General features: G+C 42.4%; 2 protein-coding genes across 6 annotated transcripts in view; one reads left to right on the top strand and one right to left on the bottom strand.

Moving 5' to 3' along the window:
- Nucleotides 1–2,897, bottom strand: part of PTPN12 (protein tyrosine phosphatase non-receptor type 12) — a 69,760-nt gene extending 66,863 nt beyond the window's left edge. The window contains exon 1 of one of the 3 annotated variants that reach the window (XM_056507430.1): nt 2,619–2,897. In XM_056507430.1, coding sequence (XP_056363405.1) covers nt 2,619–2,717 — 99 coding nt within the window. In that variant the 5' untranslated portion in view covers nt 2,718–2,897. The remainder of the gene's footprint in view (nt 1–2,618) is intronic. The other 2 variants (XM_056507420.1, XM_056507412.1) reach the window with 2 other exon arrangements.
- A 265-nt stretch (nt 2,898–3,162) lies between these two features.
- On the top strand, nt 3,163–8,384 carry LOC130265094 (uncharacterized). 3 transcript variants are annotated; one of them, XM_056513903.1, is made up of 2 exons: nt 3,163–3,625; nt 5,025–8,384. In XM_056513903.1, the coding sequence occupies exons 1-2, from the start codon at nt 3,327–3,329 to the stop codon at nt 5,434–5,436; spliced, it is 711 nt and encodes a 236-aa protein (XP_056369878.1). In that variant the 5' UTR covers nt 3,163–3,326; the 3' UTR covers nt 5,437–8,384. The 3 variants fall into 3 exon arrangements, with proteins under 3 accessions (XP_056369878.1, XP_056369888.1, XP_056369894.1); XM_056513913.1 differs by having other exon boundaries at nt 4,130–8,384; XM_056513919.1 differs by having other exon boundaries at nt 3,163–3,629.
- The last annotated feature ends 6,118 nt before the right edge of the window (nt 8,385–14,502 follow it).

Genomic DNA, 14,502 nt, shown 5'->3' with positions numbered 1-14,502 from the left:
AGCAATCAGCCAGGCTTATCAGCTTACCTGTGCACACCTCTTGCTTCTCTACCCTCTCCTCCAGCACTCCTTGCACCCAGCACGTACTTTTAGTTCATTCACTCAGGCCTATATACAATTCTCTAAGCCTATTACTCAACACATTCAAAGGCAACAAAGACCTAAAGGTAAAGAATTGCTTTCATTTGCATTCACCCACTATTCCATTCATATTTTAGATTCCACTCTGACTTGGAAATGAAGTGATGAGTAACAGCAATTCCTATTCCCCAAACTTGACACTATTTAACAGCCACGGAACATCCTGCCCTTAAATGAGAAAACACAACTTCCTCCCTTCTCACTCCTCAAAAAATATCTACCAATTCTTTAACTGAATACTGAACCCTATATCTTCTTTGCCTTTCTTTCCTTCTTCCTTTTCAATCATTTCAAAGAGAACCTAAGCATGGCTCTGTTAAGACTGCCAAATACACCCCAAAGCACATTCCCCAAAAACCCCAAAATACCCCAATACATTCATAGTGAAAAAAAAAATTTAAAAATCAGCAACTATTATTCTTGTCCTCTAACCTATGTCTGCTTTACTATATGAAGGTGAATATTAGAGCTGAAGATCCTAATTTCCTGGTTTTCCTACTATTTACAATGCAAAAATCAAACATGAAAGTTTGAAATATAAAATGTTAAGAGGACAAAAGGAATTTTCAACGCAATTCTCCCCAAAATATTTAACATTCATTCAGGTAATATATCTTTCCCCTGCAATGTCTTGCCCATTAGTTCCTATAATCTTATTTTCCCATTTTTACCTATATTCTCTTTTCTTGCTGCTACAGGAAAGCAAAGGGAAAACTCACTGTCTATACCATTGAAAACTACAGAAACAACATGCTGTCAAATAGAGAAATTGAAACAAAAGCTATTTTTCCATACTGAGGTGCCACTGCTTCGAAGAAAGGATGATAAAAATACATATTGTATATCATTTGACTAAAACAGAGCTAAAACATCAGGATAAATTATCAGATATGAAATGGTAGAGGCGGATTAGGAGATCTAGAACAAAGTACTTAACATAGAGATTATTAAAATTGTCCCGCATTTTGGACTAGTCTAGGCCAGCCTTTCTGTAAAGTGTATATAATTTACATGAACAAGATGGGTTCATCAGTGCAAGGCAAGATGTCAATTCGTGTTAAATAGCAATTATATTACTCAAACTATCGCTTAATGAAAAGCTTCTGTCAAATTCTGTAACCTTTAAGCTCCCATGTGAAGATTTAATAGGATCCTATCGCTCCAATGCCATTCTTCATTTCACACGTTTCTCTCTTCCTTTCCCACACGCTCAGATGTTTCAGCAGCATACTTTTAGTATTTGCAAAATCCTGCCCAAAGAGCGTGGCCGATTTCCCACGGGCTCCCTCCCCACCCTGGATGAACTCGCTACTTCCCAAAGTCCACTTCCTCTTCCACCCCTGGACCTGCCAGCGCTCCCAACGCCCCTCCGCCTTGCGCAACATCCGCGGCCTCCTCCCCACATTTCGGACAATCTCCGATGCGACACTTACATTGAGATTTTTATTTTTTTTTGTTCCCAAACCACTAGCACAGACTGACAGCTTAAAGGGCTAACGATGTGCTTTTAATCCCAAAGAGCGACGCATAATAAAACGAGCTACAAAGACAAATACGGAGGGCACTGACCCGCTCTCCTTCAGCTCTTCTGTGGGTCAAATTGCATTTTGACATTATTTAAATGATATTGGAAAGTGGCAGCAACATCTGCCCAATCCAAATTATTGTTCAAAGCTCAGACGACCAGTTCAAAAGATAAAACTCCCAAGATATTGTATCAGCCCTATTAAACGGCTAAAATAAACCAGAAAAAGCACTAAATCTCTAATAGAATTTTTCCCCGAGCGCACACGTTAACCAAAGGCTGACGGTGAAATGATCTGGAAGGAAGAAAGGACGAGGGATACAAGCAGGGCTGCGATGGGGGATGGGAGATGTTAGCGAAGGGAAGATGAATATTCCTCCAAGGACTATCAATGCATTTAACACATCCCCTCGGAAAGAAGAGAAATCTCAAGCAGGCAGCTACAGGGGCAGATAAAAGGGGAAGAAGGAGAGGAGTGCCCGATTATCCCCAGCTGACATCACAGACGGCAACCCTGCAGAAAAGGGGCTGCAAGGGCGAGGAAGCGCTCGCAGCCCCCCCGCGCCGCCTCTGTCCCCTTTATGTGCTCAGGGAAGCAGCGGGGCAGCTGGACGAGGAGCCTCGCGGTTAATTTTGCAAGAGCCGATGACCACCACCTCCGCCGGAGCGCGGAAGGGCCGCGGTGACAAACCTCCCGGGGCTGGGGGCAGGAAGGAGGCTGAATCCCGGCGGACACGCTCGCTCCCCCCGCCGAGCACGAAGCGGCGGTGGGCACAGGGAGCCGGCCGAGCCCCGGGGCACACAATAGCAGGTCACCCCCGGGGATGGACGCCCGCCCGGCCCGGCACCCCGTCTCTGGCGGGGGATGGGGAAGGGGCTGCGGTCACCCCCGCGGCCCGGGGGGCGGCAGGAGCCCCGCCCGCCCCGCCCCGCCCGCGCCGCCGCCCCTCACCATGAAGTCGCTGGCGAAGTTGTCCTCCCCATTGTGGTCCGTGTCCTTCATGGCCTGGACTCGCTTAATGAATTTCCTCAGGATCTCCTCCTGGCTCATCCTGCCCCGCCGGCCGCCCTGCGGAGCGGGAGCCCCGGCCGTCCCCCCGCTCTCCGCCCGGAGCCCACTCCGCCGCACGACCCGTCACCCGGCTGCTTTCCTTCCCTTCCCTGCCTCGCCTTTCCCCCGCCCGGGCCTGCCTGCGGCCTGCTGGCTCCGCTCTGGCTCGGCTCCCGCCCCGCTCACGGCCGCCCGGCCGCCCGCTCCATCCTCCCCTCCCTCCGCCCGACCCTCCCTGGAGCAGCCGACACGGACACGACACGGCCCCGCCTTCTTCCACCCCGCGCACGCGCTGTGCCCGCCCCGCCCCGCCCTCTCCGCTCTGCCCCGCCCCGCCCGGGCGGTGCTCCAAGCCCATTGGCTCTCCCGACCGTCTCCTTGCTCTATTGGCGGCCGCGCACGCCAATCACCAGCCGCCCGGGCTTCGAGGGAGCGCTCGCTGGGATCCGCACCTCACCCGCTCCGCCACCCCCCCCCGTTTCCCGTGGATGGGACCGCCTGAAGGGCGCCTCGTAGAGCGCTGGAAGGGACCACTTGGCGCGCGGGGGGGGGGGGGGTGGGGTGGGAGAGTGAGCGTAGCGGAGCGCGGTTTCCCCTGGCTGGAGCACAATGGGCGGTGGTGGATGCCCGCGGCGCTGCGCCGGGAGGCAGCGGCATGTCGGGACATGTAGTCACGAGAGCGCTACTTCCCGAGGCTGGGGGCTCAAGCAGCATCCCACTGAAACTCCCGCATCAGAAGGGTCCCGCCCCGGGTGGGAAGCCCGCAGCCGTGGGAAGTGGCGGGGGGCCGTGCGGAGGCGGTGCCGAGGCGCGGCGGCCGTGGACGCTGGGCAGCGGGAAGATGGCGGGGCGGGACAGGGCAGGGGACGGGCGCGGACACCTGGCCGGGGACCGCTCCTCGCGTATTTGTATGTATGTATATTAAGTATATATATGTGTGTGTATATAATAATTACATATATACATATTTGTAAGTGTATATTCTTTATGAAGTGCATATATGTATGTGTATATGTATATATGTGTAGATAGATACATAGATAGATATATAGATAGATCTACTCAATAAAAACGTGCGCAGGCGGAGCTGAATTATGGCAGGGCAGCCGGCAGGTGTCCGCGGGCCCCGGGCCGGTGCCAGGCGGGGAGGGGGTCCCGCACCCCTCGGCACCGCAGCGAGAGGGCTCAGGCACCCCGCGCCTTAACGTAGTCTAAAATCTCTGCCTTACGCAGTGTTGGAGGATGTGCTCTTTCATTCTTAATGTTATATGGAAAAGTTAAGCTTCTTCATATTTGGTGCCCTGATGACATTTATAACTTCTGCTTAAGCAAAGCAAAGCAATTGTAAAGATGTGTGTATATATAGCCTTGTAGCTTAATAAATATTTCAAGTGAAGTCTTTTAAAATGTAGCTTTACAGGTGAAGAAAGATCTATCTCCACGGCCTTGAGTGATGCTGTTGATGCAGTAAAACTGTGTAATACAGGCCGATGATAAAGGCCCAAGCTGAGAGGCATAACCTGGCTAAGTCACTCCTGCCCTCTCTCCTGCTCATTCCTGCCCCGGGAGCGTGTGGCGCCTGCAGTCACACCAACACAACCCCTGTCGGACAGGACATCGAACCAGCTCAGGGAAGTGTCAGCTGCAATATAAGTCCATAGCAAATTGGTGTGTTTTCTTCTCTGATCATTCCATTAATCTGGCTTTGTCACCAAAAAAAACCTACAAAAAGCTTTGTCTACCTGTATTGGTGTGAGATATTACTGTTTTAGAAGGCTGCCAAACAATATGACTTCCACACCAGAATAAGTACACTGGCACATAACCACCCTCAGCCCAATTCAGTGCCTATCAAATCAGCATCTGCCTAGTGAAGGCAAGTTTTGAAACATGGCGTGGGAGCCTGAACTGTAGCTGCTGCTGCAAGGACACATATCTCCTGGATCTGCTACAGTCATCTCTGGCAGAGGGGTAGGCCAAAAAATTGAGAGACTTAGCATTTTCACATTCCTTGCTGCAGACTTCAGCATCTTATTAAGGGGTTGGATTTTTTCGCTGTTCATGTTCATCAATATACAGGAGACATAAGGACACATGAAGGAGCTGGGAAAGGGCATCAGTTCTGTGCTGATGTTTAGTGAAGCCTAAGCAATCCACACAAACACATCTGCTGTCAAAGGTCAGTCTCCTCTCCATGTCCTTTGCACCAGCTTTCATAATAAGCTAATCAATTGACCCTGAAGAACCGCAAGAAGACCTGCTTTTCATGTTTTAATTCCTCTCTTCCTCCTCCTTTTCCTTCTCCAGACCTCCTTTTCTACAAAACCAAAAGGCACCTTTAAAGGAAAAGACAGAAAATAGAGAGAGAGAGAGAGACCAGAGACCACAAAGATATCTGGGGCTTGGATCATCAGATAGTTTTTCCATGTCACCTTGCTGGATTTCCACCTGCTTAGGAAGCTTGCTGTTTGCTCAGCAGTTGTCCTGGCAAACCTGCTCCCAGTGCCAGATGGCAGGTAACTTCAGAGAAGTAATACCTGAGACTACACAACCAAATAATGAAGTCTGGAATGTTATATGGTTTTCTTCATTTATTCACACAACTGAGTTATGGAGGAGGAAAAGAGAGATCATGATGAATCTGATATCATTATCGCCTAACATGGAAAGGACCCAGTTGTCAGTCTGGCCTCATTCACAATCTGCAACTGAATTGTAATAAAACTATTGTAAATCAGCAAGTGTAACCGTGGCCTTTCATTTGGTTTAACTGATAAGAAGGTTACAGAGTCTCAGAAGAAAAAAGCCCCCAAACTAGGCATGTGTTGTTTGCCAAAACAAAGGTATAGATGAAATGAAGACATTAGGAATAGCATGGAGAACTGTGCTTGGCATTGCCTGCCTGTGCATCTGGACCTGCACCTGTGAGAGCTGCAAACCAAATACCACCAGTTTTATCTCCCACAGCCCTGCAAATGCCACATGAGGTTGTGTCATGTCTGTGCTATGAAAAGACACCTAAAGCCTCAGCAGCAAAAATAGCATTTTAACTCAGACTTTTGATTTGAGGCTCCTACTATCTGGGTTAACCCCAGACATCTGACCAATGCAGCATGTGTGCGTGACTGCGTATTTGTGTAGCTGTAGGACAGGGGCGGAAAAACAGACACATAGCGTGAATTACTCACCCTGTAGATAGAACAGGAAGTTTCAAGCCAACCCTGTAGAAGAAAATTCTAGTTTTGTCTAAACAATCCATACAACTATGGTCCTTGAAGAAAACAAGTAAATCACCTACAGCTTCTCTGCTATGATCTTATTTTGCCTTGCTGTGTACCACTCAAGCTGCTGCAGGGAAGGAAGACAGTTTTTTCTGTTCCAAAGTGGCTTCTCATGTTCCCACAAGGTAAACATGGTGTAAATTGGTAAATGTGCTTCCTGGCCTGCACACCATGGTGCTGCCCAGTCAATGGGTGGGATTACCACATCCCAGTTTACGAACCTTCAGAGGTTTCCCTCAAGCTGAGAAGGAGCACAGGCTCACATCAAAGCTGTTTGGATTCAATGCCTCTGTGGCTTGCAGCTGTGTTCAAAATCCAGTGCATATCTACCCAAAAGTGTGTTTCAGTCAGAAATCAAAGAACTGGGATGGGAGGGAAGGGTGAAAGAACCCTACAGCTCTGAGTAAAGGCATCAACTCCTACAGTTTTAATTCCTCCTTTGTCCAGCAAAACAAGATCTTGTGTATTCTTTGTAATTTTGTGTGACTACAATGATCACTCACTTTGTCACTGATTTCTTCTCCCTTTTGCAATAATCGACAGACTCAATATTTGGAATAATGCAAAAGAACCATAATGCACCATAATACTTTATGGTGTTGTATAATTATTAATGTAATACTGCAATTATAATTAAATTATGATCAATATATCCTATACATGAAAGCTCAACTAATTTTATCTGTACTGAGTATCTGCAAAGTTTTTGTAATCAAAATTATTCCAGATAAAAAAAATAGATGTTAGCATTTATAGATTTCAAAATAACACTCCTGAAATATATTTTAAGTGCAGTTAGTTGGAAGTTTTCTAAAAATGTGGTGTTTCAATGGAAAATGCTGCTTCTATAAAAGTTACATTTTCCACAGGAAACAATTTTGCCAATGTTTTTCTGCTTTCCGACAAAAACAATGCAGTGTTATACTTACAGATGCAGAAATGTCTTTACCATTGAAGTCAGCACAACTTGGGTTAGGCACTCAGCACATGAAAGAACTGGAGCATGGAGTATAAATGCCAGGAAGCTGTTGAACAGCTCAAGGGTACACATAAAAACTAAGTCCAAGCGAAACATTTGTCTTTGATCTGACAAACTGAAATGCAATGTGTCTTTCCACAAATGTCAAAATGTTTCATGCTGGTTGAAAATAGTTAAATGAAACATTCAGGAAGATCAGCATCGCATACTTTTTGTATACTCTTATTCTCAAAACATTTCGGCATTTAGTCACTTTTGTTTCTGAAGAGGATAAAAATAATGTTTCAAGTTCTCTGGATGATCTTCAGCTACAATTTAACCATTTAGATTATAAGTAAAAAGCTAAAAGACAGCAACCCCCTTGGAGTCTCAAAATTCTAATCTGTAAAAACGCATTGTGGACAATAGATCTGAATAAGATACATAGTATCCTTTGTATACTAGAAATAAATTGAATATCTGATTTAAACCTGAAACTAATCTCATTTTAAATGAGTCATAGAGACCTGATCAGTGTCTGTATAATATGTTCCATTCATATTCATTAAATATCATGTGACTGCTGGATTTCTTGACATTTGCCTCTATTACTCTCAGTTCAGCAATGACAGGCTCCTATAATTACCACTGAAAATACTCCTACTACAATTTAATTTTACCTGGCTTGCTTAGTTTTTATTTATTTATTTATCATCTTCTGGGATTCCTAATGTGACACTGCTAAAAGCAGTTAAATGAGACATTTCCTATGCAGATAATAACTATTCTAGACCAGAATTACTGTTTCATGATCAGTGCATATTTTGGAATCCTGTCTAAGTGTAACATACACCACTCCACCCCATACAAACACAGTTTTAGTATATAGAAGAAACTGTGTTCTTGCTGCAGCACTTGCTGAAGCAGCATTGGGGTTTAAAGTGGCTTTTAGGTATTGTTAGCATGCAACTGAAACATAAATAAGAGTGTGCATTATGATCATCAGCTTAATCTTCTACCATGACCAGCTTTAAAAAGGAAATAGCTGTGAAATACAGTCCAGACTTCAAATGTTTCTGCTTTTTTTTCTTTTTTTTTTTTTTAAGTTTGTTGACTGAGATACTTCTTTGATTTTTGTGAGTGGAAAAAAAGAATGTTTCAGAATATAATCAAGATTTTCTGCAAGTTTTTAACAGTATCAAAATAAATAGCATGTGGTTTTCAAATTAATTGCTGTGTCCCCTTTTGATAGTTGCTGCTCAATAGCCTTACTGTAAACTCATCCCTAAGAGGCCTGATGACTGTTATTTATACATGTCACTATTAATGCAGTAGAAGACCTGCTTTGTGCTGTTGGATCAGGAAAATCAGGAGCCATTTTCCATCTGTGTCTTTTGACCTTATTAAAATTGACTCTTAAAAACTAAACTCTGTATTGTGCCTCGGCAGTGCCTCTGACCCAGGGTGATGGGTGTGGGCTGCTGCAGGCCAGCTGCAGCACTGCTCCGGGGAACCTCATTTGCCTCTGCTCCAGGGAACCTCATTTGCCTCCCTGTGACAAAGCTTTCCTCGAGGGTATTCCCCAGGCACAGCCACAGCACATCTGAAATGGAAATAGCAGCAGCAGAAGGTAAGCCTGTGCACAGGCCATGCTAGGTTATCTGTGCTCTCAAACCTTTGCCTGCAAGTATCAGAAAGAGCATTGTTAAAAAACTGGCATGTTTAAAAGACACTAGGGAAGAATCTGGATGTTCTAATGGGAGGCACTCATTCAAAATGTGATTTTGAAATGGGTAATTGAATAAAAATGAAGTTTGCAGTATCCCTTGGAAAAAAAATCTTAGTATGAAATTTTTGCATCAATGAATCCAAAATGTTACTAAAAACTGAATGAGCTTTGCTTAATTTATCTTGTTCAGTTATTGTGAATCAGCCTCGAGAACAAAAGAATTAACCAGTTCTATTTCAGGGTTCTTATCTATTAGCATAGCAATATTTGTATCATCTTTAAACAAACCTTAGACTTGTTTGGTTAGTTTTACATTCATCAGTACACATTAAATGTAAAATAAAATAAAATGCATCTTTACTGAAAATAAAACAAAAAGTTGCTAGACAAAATCTGAGCTATAATTACTAAACACTGCTATTTCACCTGGCACAAGCATTCTCTGGATGCACACACTATTCCATTTTATTCTGAAAATCCTATTAAAATAATAAGGACAGAGACTGCAAAAGCAATAGGTGAAGTGGTGAAATTGAGCTCCCTAAGAGTCCCTCCTGTGAAATGCCTGCTGTTATGACCATTAATAGTCATAATGGCCAGTTCAGATTCTCAACTAGTTTGTAGATTTAAAAAAAATATTTCTAATAGTCTCTTAGGGGAAATAGAAAGCTTTATAGTATGGGAAACAAAATCAGATGGGAAGGAGAAAAAAAAATTAAAACTAAAGACACCCCTCCCCCTAAAGCCCACAAAAATTATACTATAGGGAGCCACCCTATGTATGACCAGATCTGTTTATATATTAACTTCAAACAAATATGGGTACAGTTTCAACTTTATTATCTAACATGAGTTTTCTCCTCACATTTCAGTGAAAGGTTTGCTGTTATATATACTTTGCTGCGCACTATAGCAAAGTGACATAAGCCAAGCATATACTGTGTCCAACAATTTTCATATTTCATTATCACAGAGCACAATAGTTCCATTGTGTAGGGCAGCTCTCCTCAGAGGTGGAAGGAAGGCTGCACACAAGCTTCCAGAGTGGTCCAGAAATACGATGGTGACACCAGACAGGCTCATGTAAACAGGAAATCAAACCAGGATGTAAACTGGACTGCTTCCATATTCACTAATATTTAGCTAAAAATAAACAGTTTGAATAGAGGTAGGAAAGCCAGTTCTCTCCATAAACTCATTTTCAACTTGAATTTTTCAAGACCTGATAGAAAAATTCAAATAAAATAAGTCTTAGTGTTGATTTTCGGTATGTCTGTAATGAGATTGAAGTAACTTTCAGAGGGCCTATTAGTGTGAGAAGGGCAATGTAAAGTCTCTTTCCAGAGAATAATAAGGACTTGGAGATGAAGATTGAAAAGGGATACAACTGATCTATAAGTATATCCACAGATTTAAAAAATCAAGTAGAAAGAAGTTCTACTTAAGCTAAAATGTAATAATAAGAATAAATAAATACAGACTGTGAAATCTAGAACTGATGAGCCATCTCCTTCTGAGAAGCATAAGGGCTTCTCAATCAGCCCATGCAGAATAAGAAGGAGAAGCTGGGGGTTTTTTTCGTAAGAGTATTATCTAATGCTATTGCTGTCTTCAAGACTATCATGTGCAGTTCACCTGGGAGTTCCTCAGCAGCCTGAAGTTCCTTATGAATTCCCTGACTGTTGAAATTAGGCCAAATTGCTCTCCAACTTTAGGAATAGGTGAATATAGGGTAAGAACTGGAAAAGAGCATCAAAAGTCACCAAGTCCAAAGCTCCTACCATCACATGTAAACCTGAATATAATCCAATTAATAACACTGTCAAGTTTCATCTCTAAATAAATCACATTCTTTGCTTCCACTAGAAGACTATTCCAAAACCTTGGTGCTATAACTCTGGGAGGTTTTTCTTATTTTCAACCTCTGTTTTTCAAGGATATTCTTTACAGCACAAAGTATCTCTTCATCACAATCATCTTTGTTTTACTATATTATAAAAGCTATACTTCTGCTCTACACTCATGCCATCAACTGCTCATCATTTCTAACAGGGTCTTCTTCATATCTGGAGAGCCAAATTAATTCTTTAAGATGAATCAATCATTCTTGGGTGGGGAAGATTAGGTACGTGCCAAGTTCCAGATTATTGAAAAGCTTCCCTAACCTCTGTATCTGCTTGCTGAGGATGAAGGCTAAAAGACACAATGAGTAGATATAATTCTGAAGGAAAATAAGGAAACACAGGAGGAAGCATTTTAGTTAGAATTTCACTGCTGGTAAGCAAGAGCAGTATGTCACTTCCCAGAGCTATGCTTGCTGCCTGAGAACAGCAGCAAGGAATGGCCAAAGGTTCTCTAATGGGTGGCTGTCATTATTGCCACCTGGAGTACTGCATCCAGCTCTGGGGTCCTCAGCACAAGAAAGACATGGACCTGTTGGTGTGAGTCCAGAAAAGGGCCACCAAGATGGGTAGAGGTATGGAGGACCTCTCATACAAGAAAAGGTTGAGAGAATTTGGTTTATTCAGCCTGGAGAAGAGAAGGCTTTGGGGTGATCTAACTGTGGTCTTTCAGTACATGAAGGGAGCCTATAGAGAAATACTTTTTAGAAATCCAGGTAGTGACGGGATATGGGGGAATAGATTCAAACTGAAAGATGGTGTGTTTAGATTAGACATTAGAAGGAAGTTCTTTGCTATGAGGATGGTGAGACACTGGACCAGGTTGTCCAGAGAAGTTGTTGGATCCCTGGCACAGGCCAAGATGGATGGAGCTCCGAGCAACCTGGTCTACTGAAAAGTGCCCCCGGTCATGGCAGGTGGGTTGGAACAGGATGATCTTTAAGTTCCCTTCCAACCCAAACCATGCACAGCACCTTCCATTAAGAGTTAACCAAGGTTTTGGCATTGCCACAGACTATGTGACACTGGAATAGGACCCAGAAAGCAAATAAGCCAACTGACCTAGCCTTCAAGGAGGGCTCTTTCTTGAGAAAACAATCCATGTGATCCAATCTTGTCGCCTCAGGACCACTGGAAATGTTGGATAAGTAAATAAAAAAGGTGCCCAGTTTTTTCTCCCCCTGAATGTAGGACTTCCCTAAAAACTTGAAGGCTGTGGAAGGAGAAAAGGCCACACAGACTTGACTATGAGCCAAACATCTTGGTTCAGGAGTCACAGTTCTGACTTGAAGACATACGAAGGATATCCTGGATGGAAGAGGTAGAATTTAAGTGACTGCCATTAGAAAGAGGAATCACATGCAAGCTCTCAGAGGAAAGGATTTTTGCACCACCTAAAAGTTTTTAAGAACGTGTAAATGCAAACTCTCTGACAAGGCCTGTAATGGAACTACCCTCCAGTGCAATGGATTTTACTCTAACTTTCAACCTGTTCCTAGTCCTAAGGTCCCCAAGGATTGCCTTTCTTCCTTCTTTAGCTTCCTGCTACCAAAAAGTTCATTAGCATATTGTTATTTTGATCATTAATGAAGGTAATGAATAGTACCATTGAATGATCCTCAGTGCTCATGACTGAATTCTGAGAAATTCCATTTGCAAAACAAACAAATCCAGAAAACCAAAAATTCTAGCATTAGACTTCCAGTAGTTAAAACTGTTCCATTTTCATGGTACAGACTTCGGGCTTCTTAGCTTCATAGCAAACTAAAGTGGATAATCTGTAAATGTGAACCAATATGGAAAGAGAAAGACAAGATCGATTCAGTTGTGATAAAAGGGATTCTGCAGAAAGAATGAGGGTAAAACACAATGCAGCTGTTATGTTTCAGCATCACTTATTGAAGAAAACTAATATCAAGCTCTTTTAAAATTATCCTTTTCTCCTCTTTTATTTAGCTAGTATGTACAAAAATGCAGTAGTTGCTTGAATAAATGAGTCATAAAACTATTTTGCACATGTATTTATCTATAATTTTCAAGCATGCACTCTTGAAAGTGCTACAACCTCAGCATTTACATAACTTGCTTGCAGTATTGATTGTATGTATGTTTGCTGGTTAATTATTTAACTTTGAAACTGCTGTTTTATTGCTCCTGGTTAATCTACCAATTTGTACTTCTGGCAAGCATCAATTTCTACTCATCACAGAAGAAACTCTAATTGATTAGAGTCAGAAACCATTCTATTTGGTTATATTTTCTAAATGCAACATGTTCTCTGTACATGGAATAAATTATATACCTGCTACATTACCAGATGCATAGTTAGGCAATCTTCTTTGTTGTTTTCACATCAATATTAACCATCTCAATCAAAATGCAAAATTCACACTCACTGCCATCTGGATGGCTGTGAACACAAGAAAGTCCCCGGACAGTATTGTTCTGGGACTTTGTGTTTATAAATGGAGAATGGCTTTCCCTCCTTTACTGATGAAACTTCAGAAACAAAATTAGCAAGATAAAAATCACCATGAGGTATTATAGCATATATTAGGCATTTTCAAAGCTTTCGTGTCAAAGAATTTAACAGGATGTAAATTACTAATATCAAGGAAACAATGGCATAAGCATGTGGACAGAGCAAGAAAGATAAAAGTTGTGCCTTTCATTACAGACAGCATGAAGCAGATCGAAAGTATCCAGGATGGAGAACACACTTGAGTATTTCTAATTTATGACAGCAATAGTCACAGGAAATGTACAAAAATAATAAGTGGCAAATTTCTTCCACTAATGTGTTTTGAAGTTACAGCCCTGTGAAAGACACACTGCCTGGACTGTTAGTATTTTTTACAAATCAGTATGGTGTCAGTGTGTTGGACAGATATATCTGCTAAGCAGTCAGGAAGTCTCCCATAATGAGATATATAATTGACAAACATTTAATACATCAGATCTGCTATATATAAATACAGGCTATCTTATTTGAAATACCTGCAGAAACCATTAGCAACTCTTTGGATTACATTATTTTTCTCCTAAACAACCAAGAACTAAGGAGCCTTTAACAAAGTAAACCACTTACCATTTTTTCCATAATCTATCTGGCAGTCAATGAGTAGGTAATAGCATGTCTGAATGCTTTGAATACTAAATACAAAAATAGAGAAAGCCAAAATATTCTCAGGTCCACAGACAACTACTAAAATGAAACACTCACAAAGTTATCTGTACTCATGATTTAAATCTGCTTTTAATTTTAGCCTTTACTTGCATTATACAAATCCAGTCAAGTCAACATCACATTCTGTAAAACTAGTATAACCAAATAAACAGCCTTTTAATATGCTCAGCAAAATTCACCATTCCTGAAAAGCCTGATTTCTGGTTAAGTGCAAATCTACATGTTGCCTGAGTTGTTTTTTGGTTTTGCTTTGTTTCATTCTAAATGAAACATGAATGGTTGTCTTCTATATTGCTCAAAGAAGTGGAGATCCACAGGAGAGCAAACACTCAGCAGGATTTTTATTAAGAGGCTTCTCAAATGCAGTGATCCTGGAAGCCCTGCTCAGCCCATGCCAGAGCACAGCACAGCATCTTGGGGTTGTCTCCAGCATGCACTTCAAAGGCAGGGATCCAGCTGCCTAATCGTGTATCCATTTAATTCATCTCCCTTAGAGACAGCCCAGAGAAGCCATTGCTAAACTTATTGCTCACTGTCCTGACTGAAGGACTGCAGGGCAGACTTCAGTACGCTGAACTAATACCCTGTACTGATTCAAACAGAAGAAACAATAATAAGCAACAGAATTGGCAGACATCAGGATAAGCATGGTACAATGAGGAAGAGTCAGCATGGTTTTTCTAAAGAGAAGTTGTGCTTTACTTATCTACCAAAGTCCTCTGATATGTC

Source organism: Oenanthe melanoleuca, chromosome 1A, assembly GCF_029582105.1.
Source record: "Oenanthe melanoleuca isolate GR-GAL-2019-014 chromosome 1A, OMel1.0, whole genome shotgun sequence".
In the NCBI taxonomy this organism is placed as follows: Eukaryota; Metazoa; Chordata; class Aves; order Passeriformes; family Muscicapidae; genus Oenanthe; species Oenanthe melanoleuca.
Note: the sequence above shows the minus strand (reverse complement) of the source record. Positions and strands in the feature narration are given on the sequence as shown.

Bases quoted from the DNA above. Each gene is read 5' to 3' on its own strand.
- LOC130265094 (XM_056513903.1), top strand. From the start codon at position 3,327: ATGGGCGGTGGTGGATGCCCGCGGCGCTGCGCCGGGAGGCAGCGGCAT. The intron at 3,626-5,024 runs GTATGTATGTAT...TTCCTTCTCCAG, and splicing joins GGACCGCTCCTCGCGTATTT to ACCTCCTTTTCTACAAAACC.